Here is an 18,786-nt window from a genome sequence, read left to right as displayed (position 1 = left end):
AACGCAATGACCAAATACAACAACCTAGCAAACTGAGTATGTGCTCAAACTGTCTCCAAGTTTGGTAATACAATTATACACACATCACCACTCTTAGCCTTTACAGTATTTTACTGTGGCAAGCCATTTGGTTTACTTATCAGTAAATCATCTCAGATAGCATTATCTATTTCTGGTGATCTTATTAAGAAAATTATCAAACTTTGAAACCAACTAAAAAAAAAACAAAAAAAAAACCAATTCTCAGCTAACATTTTTTGGTTGAGAGTTTCTCTTTTTTTTTCCATGCATATTTTAAGCTTCATTGGTCTCAATTTTCTACTTATGTTTCACCTTGTCACATTCTTGATACTTCAACGAGGAAACTGTAGCTGTAGGAAACTGTCAAAATCAAAGTATCTTCCTTTGCTTGCTTTGATATAGTAAAGTTGAAGAATCTTCCACAATTATGTTGTATATTATTATAATATATAATTATAATCTTTCAGACTGCTAACAGTTCCAAGACGACAAACTAAAAGAATAACAAGAAAAACATTCCAAACAAATCTTTGTTCGTTTTAGATATACAGACAACAAGACTGAAAAAAGACATTTTTTTCTTACTATTCTGTTAAAACATATCCGACCACCAAGCGTTGTACCTGCAGCTGGTTCACTATCAGACAACATACTTCAAATCTCAGGCAATTGGAACAGAAGATCACCAGCAGAAGGAGAGCATATACATTGTAATGGGCAGTAATCACACCTAACACCTGTGAATGTTGAACCATGAATGGTAGAACCAGACACAGCTCCAGAGCCAGCTGTCTAGTTCAGACATGAAGTTGCTCCCAAAGAAGCTGAAAGAACTGAAGGATAGTTCATTTCTATCCTGAAGCAAGATCCACTCTCAGCCTTGCATGACACTGGCCTACAAGATGGCTACGTGCCCTTCTATCTACAAGGCTGGATCAACAGGCTGAAGTGCAAGTGATTTTCCCGTGACCCATCCCCAAACACATGTAAGCTCTTTTCTCCGTAGCAAAATGGCAAACCAGACACAGGTCAATATGCTTAAAAATACCCACACAGTTTTTTTCTGAATTTCAGATAATCTAACATACAACACAAAAGTAATTTAATGATTTAGGTGCACTCATTTGTATTGTGAATTAACAACTTCTACCTTAAGCACTATTTTCACCATCTCACCCAATCACTTTGTCTACATGTGCGCTCTCTAATTCAGGAGCCCCTAGTCACCTAGATGTCACCAGTCCCTACCGAAATCAGGCTGACCAGCAGCTAGAGATGCCCTCTTTCCCCACTTACGCACCTTCTAGTACTGCATAGCCTTCTCAGCACTGTAATTTGGAAGCCATACGTACAAGAAAGAAACATTTCAGGGGCTACGAACCTGCTCAAAATATGGGATAAGTGCAGCCCCCCTCCCAGGGGGCAGTATGAATGCCCTTCAGGTAGGCTCTAAGCAAGAAACTTCCCTGCAAGCCCATAACAAACAGCAGCAATAAGGACTCACTAAATGCACTGAGCACTTGCTGTGTTAGCAAAAAACATCCTTCACTGGAAAAACTACAACTAAAACTAACAACAACCCTGACCTCTATAACCTCCTGAGCTGCAGCAAAGACAGCCTCCAAAAAAAAAAAAAAAAAAAAAAAAGGACACAAAACACGAAGAAAACATAATTGCTTCTCCACAAAGAACCATGACATCATGAGAAGCCAGCTCTCATTGCCCACGTGCACATCTCACTGCGTACGTGCACATATAGAGCAGTGGGAAGGTCCTTTTTCAGTAAGCATTAAGCAGCATCTAGACGTATTATTTTACCAAAAACTGAAGAAACCCTATCTTGCCATAAATGATCCAATATCAAGTCTTTCCTTGGTGCTCAGTTTTGATTACATCTTCTCACAGTGTTCAAGACAAGCGCAGCACATTCTAGGAGTTCAGAGAGTACTTCTGTGATCGTGACACCCAAAGGCCTCTTCTCCATCCTGCTGAATTTCTGCTCTCCCTGTGCTCTGTGGCAACGTGCATTCACTGGCATCCTGTTGGGATAACTACAGTATCAATATCCTGTCAGTATCAGGAACTGCTTCATTCCTGCAGTGAGGGAAGTTCTGCAGGATTACTCCCTTTGAATAGTCAGTATAGTCGTGCAGGTATTCTTGCGGGAGTAGTAGACTGAAAGCAAACAAAACAGTACTTCTGTTCATGTAGAGAACACTATTTAGTTCTTTAAGATAATAAAATTAACAGCTGTTTGTGGCTGAAACACTTAGAACAGTTTAGAGCTTGAACTCCGGAATGTTTTTTTTGGTTTTTTTTTCAGATTCAGTTTTCCAAACACTGTGTGATGTTGAGAAGCTGCATGCTAACAGAAATCTACCACAAAACTTTCAGGCCTTATGAAGAATTTTTGCTACAGCACACTTTTTGATCACAACCTCCACAGGACCAGGAAGCCACTGACTGTAATTCCTCAGTAATCTCTGCATGAGGGAATAATGGGACATATTATCACGCAAGCTTTCTGTTTGCCACTGACAGAAGCAATCCTGCAACAGCTGGGATATACCTCACACTGCATGTGGTACTTGTGGAAAAAAGATCAGAGGTCATCCAGCTTTCCTTGACCTGGTCCACCTTACTCACTGAGCACCTCTGCCCGGAGCCCAGCAGCAGCTGCCCAGCTGCTGGGAAGGTGCCACACACTGACCTCAGGGGCTGCACGCTCATTTGCTGGGGAGCGCTGTAAAGCACCCTTCCTGGTGCATAAGGAATCACAGAATGGCCAGGGTTGGAGGGGACCTCAAGGATCACGAATCTCCATCCCCTGCCACATGCAGGGTCACCAACCTCCCCATTTAATACTAGACCAGGCTGCCCAGGGCCTCATCCAACCTGGCCTTGAACAACACCTCTAGGGACGGGGCATGCACAGCCTCTCTGGGCAGCCTGTTTCAAAGCATTAGATGACAGCATTTTTACATATAAATTTAAATGTATATTTATATACATACACAAGTACACATAATATATTGCATATATTCCTAGTAAAATACATTCCACAAGTCTCAGCACAAGGCTCTGGGACATAGCTCCAACTGGAAGGGAAGTTGACAGAGGTCATCTGCAAGCCCAAAAGCTCAGCATTCCTAGAACCAAGAGCAAAAGTAGCTCCACACCCTTAAAATAATCTTCTACACACACACACACACACTGAGTTCAGCATTTCTCCAGTGCATGCAGACAACACATTCAAAGGGACCCATTATAGCTGCTTTCTGCCCTGCCCACACGAATTCCCACTGTAACACCCTCTGAACGCCATGGGTAGTTCAGACCAGAAGCACTCCTTTCTCCAAACCACCATCTGTTCTTAAAGCAGCAGTATAAAAATAGCAGGCATGAATTACACACTGAGCCGCAGGACGTTACCATACCCCAGTCACAGCAGATCTGCCATGAGCACCCCAATACAGTAATGGCACTGATACCTCTACCTATGAGCAGGTATTCTAGGATGTAATTTCTCTCAGCACCAACTGCAGTCCAGCATTAAAATAACACACACAGGTGCTAAACCAGAATAAAAGAATCTGGTGTTCTTCCCGGAAAAAGAGAAACAGATATGTAACAAAGTCATGTGCCACACGCACAAAGAATTTCACCTTTTACCCATCTGAAACAAAGTGCAGAACTGATAGCTTGCAGTCATAACATGAAACCCACACAACCAGTGACTCTAAGAGGTGCTTTTCTCCCAGTCATCAAGCAGCAACAAATCCTTATCTTCAGTGAAGTTCTCACGCTCAGATTTCACTACGCCATTTCCACTCTCTCTTTAGAGCAAGTAGCAAAGGCTTGCTGTCACGCAAAAAAAGTAATTCCGAATAAACCTAAGTGCTACACAGCAGCAGCAAACTGCTCAGAAATAATAAAACCAACCCCCCTCAGCACAACAGGAAGCAGGTAAGAAGGTAGAGGGGTAGAAGGCAGAGGAACATAAAAACAGCAGTCCCGGACTGGAATCTTTCTTCTTTTAAATCCAAAGAAGTATTCCTAAAGCCAGACAATTTCTTCCCACGAGAGAAATTGCAGTTTCATCAAAAAAGCCCTGACAGGAGTGTTCAGCCACCACCTCTGCTAACGCTGCCCTCACTCCTGGTTTGGAAGACTGCGTTAGTCTCAAGACGGACTACTGCAACTGTTTGTTAATATTTGAAAACCCTCTCCTCTGCAAAACCTCCTCTCCCTCTTCCATCAGGCACCCTTCTCTCAAGGAAAAATCCTCTGAGCAAAATGAGTCAGAGGCAAGCATGTGTTTGTGTGTGAGCAAGCAGCTATTAATTGGTCTGCTAATAGGCAGCCTCCACAGAGCACAGTGGATGTCATTTTTCTTGCTACAGCTGGCAGTGTGACTGCTTTGTGAGAGCATACACATTTCCCATACACAAAAAGACTTTCTCCAGATATTTTCTCTGCCAACCCAGCATTAAAACTCTTCCAGTTTAATGAGGCGATACAGACTTAAGAATATTTTTCTCTATATGGAGCAAACCTGCTCTAGTTAGCTGCAGTCCCGCAGCTCTCTGCTGGCTCGTCAACTACATCACTACAGACAACTTCCAAATTTCAGCGTAACGCCGAAGTTCTAGATTTTAGCACATTTCATCTGACAGCTGACTGAGATACTTCCAGCTTTGATCTAGCCTACAGCAAAGGAACAAAGCTCGGCGTTTGCATTAAAGATGATCATGCTGTTCCACTGCAATGCTTCTCAGAGCATCCAGGTGACTTGCCAGCCACCGCCAATTCCTTTAATGAGGGCATGGATTTTGTGCTGACTTCTGACTGCCTCTGCTACTTTTCCATAGAAACAAAGAAAAGAAAAAAGAGTCTTCTAACGCAGATGATTTTGTAAATTATTTTAATTGAACACAGCTCCCAGAAGAGAAGCACTTGCATTTTCTGTGATATGCTGTCAAGCTTGAGGAAGTTGAAACTATATGAAATAGCTCACTAAACTTAAGTTCAGAAAAACATTTAAAAAAATAAAAACACGGTAAGTACTTGGTATTTCACACAACATCTTGTTCACCCAAGACAAAACAATGTCTTAGGGTAAAAGCCCGTCTCTTTCATTAAAAGAAAAGAAATTAAAAGGAAAGCCTCTTTACATCTCAATACTGTCTGAGAACCCAGCTGTCTGAGAATTAGTCACAACTATTCTGTTGCTTTATAGTACTATCTTATCACCTCCTCTTCTATTCACTGAAAGGAAAACCTAATACATTTAGACTGCATTTAACAGATCCTAGTATTTAAGTCAACTAACACTTGTTCCCTTATTAAGGATGAGAACATGACTAGTAGACCACCAACAGTGCAGTTAATTGAATGTGAAGATCAGAACACTTTGAACTTATTTTCAGCTACAGATTCTGAAATCACACTGACAGTACTCAATGGGTCCATTATCTATACTAACAGAAACTGAAAGCAGGAAATACTAGGGTAAGAACTGGCAACAAGTCACAATCCATTGAGCTTCATTCATTGCAAAAGTCAGCTCTTAAAGCTCTAGAGCTACACCATCATGCAGACACTTGAAGCATCATTTTTTAAACAAAAGCTAACACGAGCTAGATACAGAGGTCAGAGTACTGAAGAGGTTTGTTCTTCCTTTTCCTTCCATCTTACTGCAAAGATCAAGAGCTTTACTCTCACAGAAACAATCCATGTTTTTAATCAAGAAACTAATCCAGCCCGCTCCCAGCACTGCTGGGGAATGGAAAGATCCTCAACATAGAGTAAGTTTAGGTGGTTTTGTGTATAAAGACTGTACAACAGTTGGCTCAGTCTTCACAGAACCTCCTTCCAGCCAGGGAACAATGCTATTTTCAAGTGATGCACAGACCTTCGGGTCATTTTTACTTCTGAGATGTACAGTAATCCAATCACTCTGTGTTCTCTCCCCAAAGTCTTTCCTGCTTCACGCATGGACTTTTTGTATATGCCAGGATACTCAAATAAGCATGTTTTCCCTTTACACAGCAGGTTAGCATTTTTAAAGCAAGTATACACAAACCTAGCACGTTCTGTCAAGTACTGTTGCTGAATTTCTCATTCACAGTGCAGTGCATTATTCACAATTGCTTCCTTTACTAGCTGTTCACTTTTAGAATCTCCCTAGCTGATGTAAAACAGCTCTGGAGTAAAAACCATACAAGTTCAAGCAATATCACCAACATTTCTGAAGCCAAGAAACACTTGTTACCAGTGACAACTGTTTGCAAGAGCAAAAGAAGATTTCTTTCCAAGAGACAAAAAACCTCACATCAGCGCTTCCCTTTCCAAACAGTAAGCTTAAAGCACAAATACAAACTCACACAGCAGAACCCTATTAAACAACCCGAGCTGTATTTCATTTGTTCAAGGTCAAGACTGTTGACTAAACATTTCTATACACGATTATGCCAACTGTGTAACCCAAGACAGAAGAATTAATTCAATTCCCTTTCACGGCGCCACTGAACCTCGTGACTCTCAAACCTTACGAGGGTAGATGTATCCTGTTACTCAAGATGCAAGTGAGGTGATGCTTTCAGGCAGGATGTGTTTCCTGTTCAACTTTTCACAACAAAGCTACTGAAAATCTCAGAGACATTGATAAAAAAAAAACTTATAGCCAACATCTGGTAGCATGAGAAACATTACTTTCAACAGCACTCATCTCTCCTACAAATAAAAAAGCTTTTTCTTCATCTCTCCTGACCAGTGCTTTTCTTCACTGATTTTCTTTTCAATTTGTTTTGAATTCCAATATAGTAAACGAGCAGATGAATAAAGTACAGATACCAAATGGTTGAATTAGTGGATATAGATGCATTGAACATACAGTGCACAGCCACCACAACTGTTCTGGAACCAAACTCCACTTTCATACTGAATGGTTAATATACAGAAAGCTCCTCTCTCATTTGCTCTATAATTTGCCTTCCATTTTCCTTAAAATCACTATTTTAACTCTGATATAAACATGTAAACAGAAGAATCCAAAGCAGACTAAGTCAGCCAACGGATCCATTACTGCGCAGTTGAATAATTCACCCACTGAATACCACAAATTTACACAAATGACACAGAAACAAGGCAGGGCATAAGGTTGCCAGCTTCAGAAAAATGTCATTTTGTGGCATTTTGGACAAGTACCACCTTTTGCTGCATCAGAAACCAAAGAGCCACCAGGCCATGTAGAAAGCAAGCAACTCACAGCACTAAAAGCACTTCAGACCAGGACAGGTGTCACATGAAGATTCTCTTGTTTACAGTGTGTTGTTTTTTTGTTTTTTATGGCATCATAAGCACACCAGGCCAGCACAATGAAATTCAGACCTCTTCGTTGCTGGATGAGCCTACACTGAGTCTTGCACCATTTTTACATCTCACTGTAACAGCCAGTGAGCTCACTGATCATTTTTCATACGTAAGCATGATCTGACTAGACTAACTCAATGAAATTGTTTAATATTTAGATATTTAAATATGAATACTTAAAGGTATCAGTATAAGGATTCCTTGTTCTCTCTTCTACAGGTGTCTACAAATATCAGTGTGCATTTCAGCTCTCAGCAGCAGATACAGAAATACCTGGATCACGAAGGAGAGGGGACCAATAAACAGCAACACATTTGAGTTGCTCCTTGCTAACACCAGTAAATGGGACTCTGATGTCTTTTAAGTAATGGTTTTCCTTGGCACCTTAAAGCTCTATCTGGCACATGCTTTATTCTTGAGAACACCCTCATAGGCACACAAACATCTTTATTATTAAGACCGTTACCTCAATTCTCTTACCTTGTGCTTGGGATTCGTTATCCAACAGCACTTTCAGACCTTCAGCTGTGACACGTGATAATTTAGAAAGAAGGGCTCAAACTTCCAAGTAGTGTGAGCAGCTGGAACGTTTTAAACTATCTAAACAGCCATGGCAACAGAAGTCTAACTATCAGAGTTAGAATTATCAAAGGCATTTAATGTCCCTCATCTATCTATTGTGTTTCAAGAGAAAGGCATTCAACAGCAGTAACTCCAAACAAGACAGTTATTCATGGAGCAATCTGGAAGCATGCAGATTTTGGGTTAGTCCCTAAAAATGAGAATGCTATGACCAATCTACTGCCTACACCCAAATATACCCTTCAACACGAATCTCCTCTTACGGATGCAGCTATGTAATCCAGTGTCAGTTTAATAACACAGCAAGCCAAAACAATGAAGTAAAACAGTCTGCCTGATGAAGATAATTAAATGGCATATCTCAAGAAAGCACAAAGCTGGCAAGGTAATACTTTGAATTCAAATGCAGATTTGAAGAACTTGACCAAATTAGATGCGGCATGCAGCATTTTGTTTTGACGAGCGTTTGCATGGTTACACTGTTTATACAACTGCCTTAACAATAAAAAAAATAAAAATCTGTCTTCAGAGTCTTAAGGGACCTCTGGATCTCTCATTCAGAGAATAACAAATGATCTCCCTGATGTTTCATGAATTCTTATGAAGCCAAGAAACTCTACGTAAGCAATAACTGATCTAAACTGAAGGTGAACGTTTCACTACTGACCAACCTCCTAAGCTCAATGTAGACCACAGGACTACATGTGAAGGATGCAATCACTACTTTAATTATTCTCTTTTTTGAAAAAAGAAAGTTTGTTTTCCTACATTTTATGCACAGAACTGACCCAATGTCTAGCACAAATCTCATGACAAACTTCATTTAAGCTTCCTGTTTTTTGTTACACAAACCACACACCACACTCAAGTCAGATCCTTCTACATTTGTAAGGTAACTAAGTGCCTTATATTCTTTAATGACCTATTTGTTCTGTATCCTAGAAATCAAAACCAAAGCCAAAACACTAAGAGAAATCATTATCTCTGTTTACATCACTGCAATCCAAACAAGTACTTGGCTCTTATTTTTAAACAGCTCAGGCCAAGACTATGCACATTTAGCAGATCTATCAGCTCCTAAGTTGTTTGTCCACAGCTTGTCTTTCCAAAGAAGTACTGCTTTAATTATGCAAGTCCCTTAGCAATTAATCAAAACCTAAAAGCGTGGTTTAGCAACAGACTTTTTAAGTAACAGCCCATACAGTTTTTCATCCTACTGCAAAGATGTAAGAACATGTCATATTAATATTGATTTTTTAGAATGATTTCTTTTACACGGAAAGCAGCAAAATACTGCAAGAATAACAATTCAGTAAACGATACGCATGTATGGAAATCACAGTCTAAACAAGTAAAAAACTGAGAGCAGAAGTAGTCAGTACAATAATTAATCCAAGCATCACACCAGTCCTGTATAAGTATGTATCTCTTCAAGACTTGTGCAAGAAAGCTTTCCAGCAGTACAGAAACAAACCTAATAAAGTAATGTGCAAGTTTATAAGGAGGATTAATATGTATATTATTTAGAATAAAACCTCCTGAAGTCCTAGCATATGAGAATTCCCCTCATGTTTTGTTTGTGGCACTAAAGGTATATTACCAGTATATTATAGCAGCAATTAGGAAGAAACCATCTTAGAGACAGGAAGTTCTTAACTCAGCCCTTATTTCTTGTTCAGACTTGTGTGACTGTGGACCAACCCCCCTCACCTTTCTTTGTTCCTCCACCTACAGGATAAAGATTTCCCCTAAGGGGACTCGATGTTCTTCTGATCAGTACCAACTGTGACACCTCAAGAACAAGACAAAGAAAGACAGAACCGTCTGCTCTCATATGATCCTACATAATCACCTATTCAGTATTTTTATCAATTGCAACAGGAGTGGTGAGGCAAATACGACATTATTATGAATTAAGCCCAAAAAAAGGCTTTACAGGGAGAACACAAAGTTAACCAGCTTTCAATTCCTCAATGTAGCCTTGGTGTTTTGTAACATCTGTGTTGATGCTGCTCTGGAACAAAGCAGCAGTAAATGCAAAATGTCATTTGCTATTCAAAACACAAGAAATATTTCCCACATCATTAAAACAAATCCCTAGGATCTCATTTATTTCCTTTCATTCCCATTTGTAACTTGTACTTTTCTGAGCTTTCTCCTTCAACTTGCTTCTTGTTTGAGAGCTAGGTTCTCAAGTACATCTAAGATGTCCCACTGCCACTAATACAAACCTAACCAACCTGGACAACCATGAGCAGGGAAAGCATAAATCAGATGAGAGGAAGGGAAAGGTTCCCATCTTCGTTACCAACAAACAAAATCCATTCTCAAGACTACCAGAAAAATGGGAAAAGAGGAATTCATTTTCCTTCCATGTAAGTAGCTAGACAATAACGAGGAGGGAAAAAAAAGACAGAACCTGCACCATGCTGGAGAGGAAAATACAGGACAATGACATCTCTACTGCAGCAGAAAGACAACCGGGGATGACATCAGCTGTGGCAGTGAAGTGTTGCTGCTTGGTATCACTGTGATCTGGAAACCAGACTCAGGCTTTCAGCTTAAGGTATTAGAAGTAGGCAAGCATACTTCAAACATTTCAGGAAGCAGCTGCTCATCTGGGATATTAACAACTTCTAAGCTAAACCTATAAAAACACTTGAGGAGAAACTTTCCAAAACAGATGTCAGGAAACCCAGCAATTTCTTAGGATAACAACAACATCCTAAGCAATCAATGAGGTGACTGGCTGCGTCTATGTCGCTAATTAGCCCCAAATGCAAAATAAAATGTTTACTAGAGCCACTTGTAATCTGACACACCACTGCACACTTTGGCAGGCACAGAGCATTCATAGTGTCAGTTAACACAGCACTGCTGACAGCTGCAACTCCTTTGACTTACGGTAACCTACTTATCTCAAGTATTACGGAGGCAGAAAATAGCTACAATAAAATCAATATGGCCCAAGGTTAAGAAACTAACAGTTTCAAGAATGAAGGCTTAAAAACAATGCTGTAAAACCACAGACAAGAAATACAACCTAGACGATTACACAAAATATTTTCCCTCTCACCTACACTGCAATTTATTTATCTAAAAGTGAGATGCTTACCTGACACTGTGTTCACACATCTACAGCTAAAATAAACACACACCTACAGCTAGGAAGATACCCAAGTCCACACAGTTAACATCTGCCTTTGTTAAAGCATGCTCATGTTGCTCCCAGACACAGGACAGGGAGACTAATTAAGCAGCTGGATCGGGACACAGTCTCTGGTGTTTACTTTTCCACACACAGGAAAGCTGTACAAGTACTTCCATAGGGGTAATGTACTAGTTAATGACTTACAACTCTGAAAACCCAAACAAATAAGCATGTCCTCTCCAGAGTCACTAGTTTCTACAGAACACCCACCTAAAAGTTAATCCTGCCTGCATCAGCTAACAAAGTTTTGCTTTTCTATATCGACATGTAAAATACTGACATCTAAACAAAAAGCCTTCAGATGAAAAACGCACGCTCAAAATAAGTCCACATTTTCTCTTTCAAAGAACTACCAAGGCTTTTAACAGATAAAACTATCATATTCCTTAGCATTTCATGCTGCTTTACCACTCAAGGCTATCCAGGAGATAGGAGAAAAAAAAAAAAAAAAAAAAAAAAAACAACCTGCACACGTACACCCCCATTTCGATCACTGTAACATTAGCATGTTTTACAAAACACATACACAAGAAAAAAAGCAAGTAGATGGCACACTCATCTGTTTGATCTGCCTGCCAACATCTGGCGAAAGAAAGATGGCTTCAGACTGCACCGTATTAACGTGATACCGCTCCAATCAAGTTGCTTTGCTGTATGACAATCGCACTCTTGGCCACTCTCCCAACAACTTAGCTCAGAACTATCAGATTCCAAACCACTTGCTCAGTGTTTAACTACTTCTGGGCCCCCAGAAGTTAAACTGATAATTTCCTTGAAAAAGGAACGACTATTTGCAGTCCAAAGAGGCACAGCACTACATGTTCATGTACAGTTAAGTGCAGGAATGAGTGTTCTTAGGGGATGCAAAGTCCAAGGTGACAATAAGAAGAGTACTAGGCCAAGTGCCTAGGAGCTAAACAAGCACTGGCTGTACAATACACAACATTGTCAAATTACATGGTCCTTAACCTCCATTTACATGAAACAGCTGTAGAGAGTGGGTGAGCAACAGTGAAGTCCTACTGTTGTACAAAAGCTGTTTGGTACTGCGAGAATGGTACTTCTCCTTGAATGCACCAAGGTAGGTAATGCACTAAGCATGCAAGCTTCCTGCGTACACAGCACTGCAAATCAGGTTAACAGCACTTCGTTCACTATATTACAAGAAACAGTATTTTCACTTGCACATTCACATAAGACAAGGACCATGTGCTAATATCCAAACTCACTCCTAGTTTGGGCTCCCTTATTACACGAAATATAGCTACAGCCTCTAAAAAGGCAGAACAACAATCTACTTGCAGTTTATCTGCCTGCATTAGGCTTGAAAACACTGAAGATAAATCCCAAGCATTAAAGCATAAGCTCCCTATTTTCTTTACTTATGGATCAAAACTTTTTTCAGCATCTCACCCCTTGCCATTCTGAAAACACATTTGAAATAAGGCAGCCATGCTTACTTTTGGGACTGTCATAGAATCACCAAGGTTGGAAAACAAAAGTCCAACTGTCCACTTACCACCAATATTTCCCACTAAACCATGTCTTTCAGTACAACATCTAAATGTTTCTTGAAGACCTCCAGGGCTGGCAACTCCACCATCTCTTTGGGCAGCTTGTCCCAGGGCCTGACCATTCTTTTGGAGAAGTACTTTCTAACAGCCAGTCTCAATCTCCCCAGTGCAATTTGAGGCCATTCCCTCTTGTCCTATCTGTACTTATGCGAGCGAAGAGGTCAACCCCCACTCCACCACAACCTCCTTTCAGGCAGTTGTAGAATGCAAGAAGGCCTCCCTGAGTCTCCGCTTCTCCAGACTAAACAAACCCAGCTCCCTCATCTGCTCCCTGTTTGTGCTCCAGACCCCTCAGCAGCTTCATTGCCCTTCTCTGGACATGCTCCAGCGCCTCCATGTCTTTCTTGTAGAGAGGGGCCCAAAATTGAACAGAGTACTTGAGATGTGGCCTCATCAGTGCTGAATACCGTGGGATAATCACTTACCTGCTCCTACTGGCAACACTTTTTCTGGTACAAGCCAGGATGCCATTGGCCTTCTTGGCCACCTGGGCACTGGTGGCTCATGTTCAGCTGAGCACCAATCAATACCCCCAGGTCTGTTTCCCCTACACAGTCTTCCAGTCACTTTGCCCTATGCCTGTAAGGTCGCTGTGACCGAAGTGCAGGACCCAGCACTCGGCCTTGTTGAACCTCATCGCATTGGCTTCAGCCCAGTGAATCAGCCTGTCCAGATTCCTCTGCAGGGCCTCGCTACCCCAGGCAGATCAACACTTCCAGCCAACATGGTGTCATCCGCAAACTTATTTAGGATGCACTCAATGCCTTCATTCAACTCATCAATAAAGATACTGAAGAGGACAGGCCCCAGCACCACCCCCCTGGGGAACATCACTTGTGACTGGTGTTATAGCTGCACACAGCTTTCCTATGCATTCAGTCAAAATCAAAGTCAGGAAGTCCTCATGCTGCTTTCTTCTCTCCGCGTACCTCCCGGACTTAAACAAGATGTATCTGCTACTCAAATATTAGCAAAGCAAAGCTGTGTCTGAGACAGAATGAGAAACAGGCACAACCTTTAAGATCATGCGTAAGCACAGATTCAGTAATGTTATATGCTGAAAATTAGACATGACCAATCACAACTCGAAGTCCATAAGTAATATTTCCAGACAACCTTCCAGCTTCTGATCTATCCAAGCAACTGACCTGGATTCCTACTGAAAACTAAATAGCAGTTACAGCAAAAAGCAGCAATGCTACATAAACACAAAACCAATGAAGAATCCCAGTAATTAAAAGTTTCATCTTGCTGCATAAGAGATCACCATGCCACAGAGTCATGACAGAAATGACACTGCACCAGCTACATTCATCACATTGGAGATTAAGCTGCATCTTGCACAGTGCAGAATCAGGACCTCTAAGTTAAGTGGGTTGGTACCCCATACCGCATTTAATCAATCTTCAAGTACTCAAGTTAACAGATCCATTACAAGGGCACTTCTCCCTGCAGATCAAACAACAAAGTCAAACTTACACATGAGAGAAAGCAGTGAACGATGTACACAGGCACACTTAAGAATCTGCAGCAGCTTCCTCAATTGCAAATCTCCAACAGCATGACAACCTACAAGAGCAGAGCACATGACCTCAAGGAGCAGGAGCATACTCCTCACTAAGGCAGCTTTAGGACTCAGTTTGGACAGTATAAAAATGAAAGACCAACTAAATAATGCAGATCATCAAGTACGTGCATGCTCAGTTGAAGCAGAACAATCCAGCTTGCATGCTCATTGCTTCAAGAGTTTGCCAGCACTGACTCCAGGAAGTTGGAGCATAAGAAAGGATTATACAAGAAAGGATGAGCTTCCAATTTTACAGAGGGAAGCTTCAACTATTCGTTTGTCCTCTATGCTCATAGAAACTAATGATTTAACCATCGTATTTAAAAAAAATGAAGCAAACATTGTGTGTAATACAAAAACTTAGTAACTCAAAAGCAATAACGATCTCAGATGCTTTTTTGCCCCCAGGTCCTTTGCTCCTAGATATGAAGTCATTCGCAGAAGAGCAGCACTCTGAAAACTTCTGGAAACCAGCTGCACAAGGTATTAACTAGTTTCTCTAAAGCAAGTCACAAATATTCCACCTCCACAAGCTTTCTGGTAGGATGGTCAGAGGGGGAAAAAAAAGCATTCAAACCTCATGACAAGAGACTCTTGCTCCCTGCAAAAACCATCAGCAGACTCCTTTGCCAGAACCATGGTTTTCGGTAACAGTCACCCCCTTCTTGCACCTTATTCAAGTACACAAACACATTCTTCATCTCTAACCAGGGTCACAGGCAAACAGCACCTACTGGATGATCCTGAGAAATCCACTTCACAGCAGCTTACCCACAGCCAGATTAGCATTCCCACTTTGTGATCATAATGACTGATTGTTGTTTCTAGAACACCATTTCTTACAACTTAAGGCTCTTCGCTGAAGATTGCTCCAGGCCCACCAGTACGAGCCCACTATGGAAGCTTACAACCACTTAGCAGCAGTGCTATTATTTTTTCACAAAATACAGAGTATTTTCCAAATGCAAGTTCCAACCCTCTAACTGCTTTGAAAAAGTATAAAATCCAGATGGTCTAAGCTGCACCAATCCTTTCCATTCTTTCAGCAGGGTCCCAGCTCACTGGCTTGGAGCTTCTGCTTAAAAAACAAGCACAGGCATGGGTTCCTGCCTCGTTTGTGCAGCAACTCCAAAGAAACAAACACTTTGTAGCCTAAAAGAAGGGGCTACCATCTGACATGAAGTTAATCCATTTCGCTGTTGAACTACATAAATACAGCTTAATTAAGAAATCACAGAGTGGCCAGATTCAACACTTACTGTCCCAGGCAACAGCAGAACTACCAGCCTGAAGGAGACGTTGAAACAGTGGTACTTGAAATGCCAGTTCAAGGAATGTGAGGTACTGAATGACAGATTATTAACTGTACCACAGAAGAAAAACCAAAGACACAAATCCAAAACCAAGCCAAAAAGGAAAACAAAAAAAAACAAACCTACACAGCAGCTTTATTTTTTAAAGATGATCACCTATACCTCATGACAGCACTGATCAATTCTAAATAGGAATTGCAATGGAAGCAGTACAGTGAGCATCTTTCTGTGCTTTCAAACTAAGCCTGTTAGAGACTACTGCACATCATCTCTTTCCTCCTAATTTATTTTTTCAACATGCTAAAGTGCCTCTCCCTGCTTTATCTGTACTCAGTGAAAAGACGGCAACACACTAACTTTGCACACAGTGCTTACTATGCCCATCTTTGCCTGCTAAATCTGAAGGCACGGACAGTCTCTAATCTGGAAAAAGCTTTATTTCCTCAGTTTAACACACAGTTAATTCCAAGACCTCTCAGATAATAATAGAACCGAATAATAGAACTGAATTCTAATTTCAAAATACCTTTCAGTGCCTATCCTTCAGTCTCCAGGAAGATAAGCTTCACTGTTTTCCTTAAATATATTTCTGAATCGTAAGTTAAGGCAAAAAATGAAGTAGTATCACACCCTACTGCAAAGCCATAACCTTCTACCTCCTTCTTATATAAATCAGAAATATTATGGCAAGTTGCTTGGTTTTACTTTCCTTTTCACTGTTCACAATATTTACTGTTCTGCATTTGACATTTGAGATTGATTTGAAATGATGTTCCATAGTTTCCACATTCAGTCTGCTGCAGCTGCTGTGCTAGAAAGCCTTTTTCAGTACTGGAGCTACCCCGTAACTAACTTTAGTGTTGCCAGCACATCACCCAATCCTTCAAAAAGACAGACTTCTCCATATTTGCATCAGATTTAATTTCCCAAAGTTCTGCCTCATTGTGTGCACTCTTGTGCAACAAAAAGATCCAAGCAGCAGGCCTTCACTCTGCCTGCATCGCTCCACTATCTCTCCCTGTTTCTGCCTCATACTTTGAGACAATGAGCAACTCGCTTCCTCCATCAAAACTTAATCCAAATTGACTGTTTTTCCCTATCTCTGAATAACAAACATCAAAAACAAACTCCATCTTACAACACACTGAGCCCAGGGTTACTGAAGGTAAGAAGCATTCAGAAAAGAGATAAGTTTAACACAAAAGAAACAAGATACTACTGAACACAGCTCTTGAACCTTTGTTCCTACTTCACTATGTAAACTTGCAGTGCTTTAGACAGCACTATATAAATGACTCGTGCAAGAGAACTATGCATAATGCAACACGGCTTTGCCTTTAAAACACTGCAATAAAACAATGCTGTTAAAAACTACAGAAGTGTTTTGTGAGCAACACCTGTACCAACAAAGGAAACACAGCAAAGGTTAAAATTAGTACAGTCTATGACATCAGAACAGTGAACGTAGTTACGACTTTAGCCCTTTGGCATCACTTGTGCTACTTGTTCTAGTTACAGAAAGCCTTCATCACTTAAAAACATCAGGTCTCAATTTTCCAATTCAGAAGCAAAATAAGGACAGTGTGGGGGTCAACACTTGGAATCCAACAGACATATCATGCTATTAATCCTAACAGCTAGTAAAAGAACCTCTCCATAGAATGTTGCTATGCATCTGTATTGAAAAAGGCTTGTTAAGTTGGTTACAGTCATTAATGTACTAACAATGCTTCTTGTTACATGACCTAAAGCTCTACTATAAATCCCTTAAACTCATAAATTGTATTTCACCAGCACTGAATAACTGGACCTGCCTGACAAGCTCAAGCAGCTCAGCAGAACTGGGTTTCCATAGAATAAAACCAGAAACATGCAGAGGGATTAGAGAAAAAAAATGCAGTTGTTCCTGTGCCAAAGGAGAGGGGATTATTAATCAGGATTTATAGTAAGTATTAATACTGGACCTTAATATTACCAATACATCACCCCCCAACAATTACTATTAATTGCAACCTCACCGTAGGAAAACACGACTGTCAGGAAGTCACTCCCAGGTAAAAGGAAACTTTTCATTCATGAACTGCTGCAATGTGTCAGGAATAGCAGGGCTGAACAGAAATCTCACAGCGAGCGTCCCATCAGCCCCCAGCACACACTTCTGTCCCAACAGCTCACCAACAGGAGCACTGCTCCTCTGTGGCTTCTTCACCACGACCTTACCCGTGAAATTACAACAGCCACCTGTGTTTTTCTTCTGTTCTGAAGCCCATTCGGGTTGAATACGTCAGGCTTTGAAGACCTTCAACAGATCGGCGCTGCCCTGACTCCTACCAGCTCTTGTCACCCGCCTTGAAGGGGCCACACGAAAGCCGTTCAACTCCTGCTACTTCCGTCCCCAAAAGAAGGAAGCACATTTGCACAACTCTCAACTGTTTCAACTGCAGGCTACAGAACAATCTGCCCCGAGAAAACTTTCAAGAAGACGCTGAACCGAACAAAGCTGCGTGCAACCCTTCAGCTGCGCGCGTTGGGCTCCCGTGCAAAGCGAGGAGCATTTCCACCGCCCTGCAGCGGTACCGCGGGACGGCAGGGCCCGCAGCGGGGCCCACCGCAGCTTTCCGGGCACCCAGATGCCCCTCAGCCCAGCCCAGCCCGTCCCCGGCCCCAGCGTTACCCTCCGCCAGCAGCTCCTCGGCGGTGACCTGGTGCCGCCCGACTGCGAACACCCGGCCCAGGGCGGCCGCGCCGCCCGCTCCTCCGGCTCCGCCGCCCGCTCCGCCGCCGCTCCCCTCGGCCTTGGGCATGCGGGAGAACTTCTTCATGGCGAGCGGAGCCCCGTGGCGGCCGGAGATGGGGAGCTGCCCGCTTCACATGCCTCCGCTCCTCGGCCGCTCCCCGCCGCCTCTGCCCGCCGCGGGGAGGAGGAGAAGGAGGAGGGAAGGGAGGAAGGGGGCGGCGCGCCCGAGCCGGGGGAGCCGAGAAGCACAGCCCCGCACCGCGCCGCGAGGGGAGGGAGTGCCTCGAGGGGAGGGAGCGGGGGGGCGCTGCAGCGCATCGCGCAGGCGCAAGCCCGCCTCTCGCAGGCGGGCACGCGGCCGGAAGTGACGTTTTGAGCCTCGGGAGGCGCGTGGAGCGCTGGGCAGG

At 42.1% G+C, this 18,786-nt stretch overlaps 1 protein-coding gene across 1 annotated transcript in view; it reads right to left on the bottom strand.

Annotated features, from left to right (window-relative positions):
* Positions 1–18,464, bottom strand: part of BMP2K (BMP2 inducible kinase) — a gene marked incomplete at both ends in the record, with an annotated part of 51,240 nt that extends 32,776 nt beyond the window's left edge. The window contains one exon of the mRNA XM_079534546.1: positions 18,317–18,464. Within this exon, the coding sequence (XP_079390672.1) occupies positions 18,317–18,464 (148 nt within the window). The remainder of the gene's footprint in view (positions 1–18,316) is intronic.
* Between the last annotated feature and the right edge of the window lie 322 nt (positions 18,465–18,786).

Source organism: Tetrao urogallus (assembly GCF_951394365.1).
Source record: "Tetrao urogallus genome assembly, chromosome: 4".
In the NCBI taxonomy this organism is placed as follows: Eukaryota; Metazoa; Chordata; class Aves; order Galliformes; family Phasianidae; genus Tetrao; species Tetrao urogallus.
The sequence above is the reverse complement of the archived record's forward strand: the minus strand, read 5'-3'. Positions and strand labels throughout refer to the sequence as shown.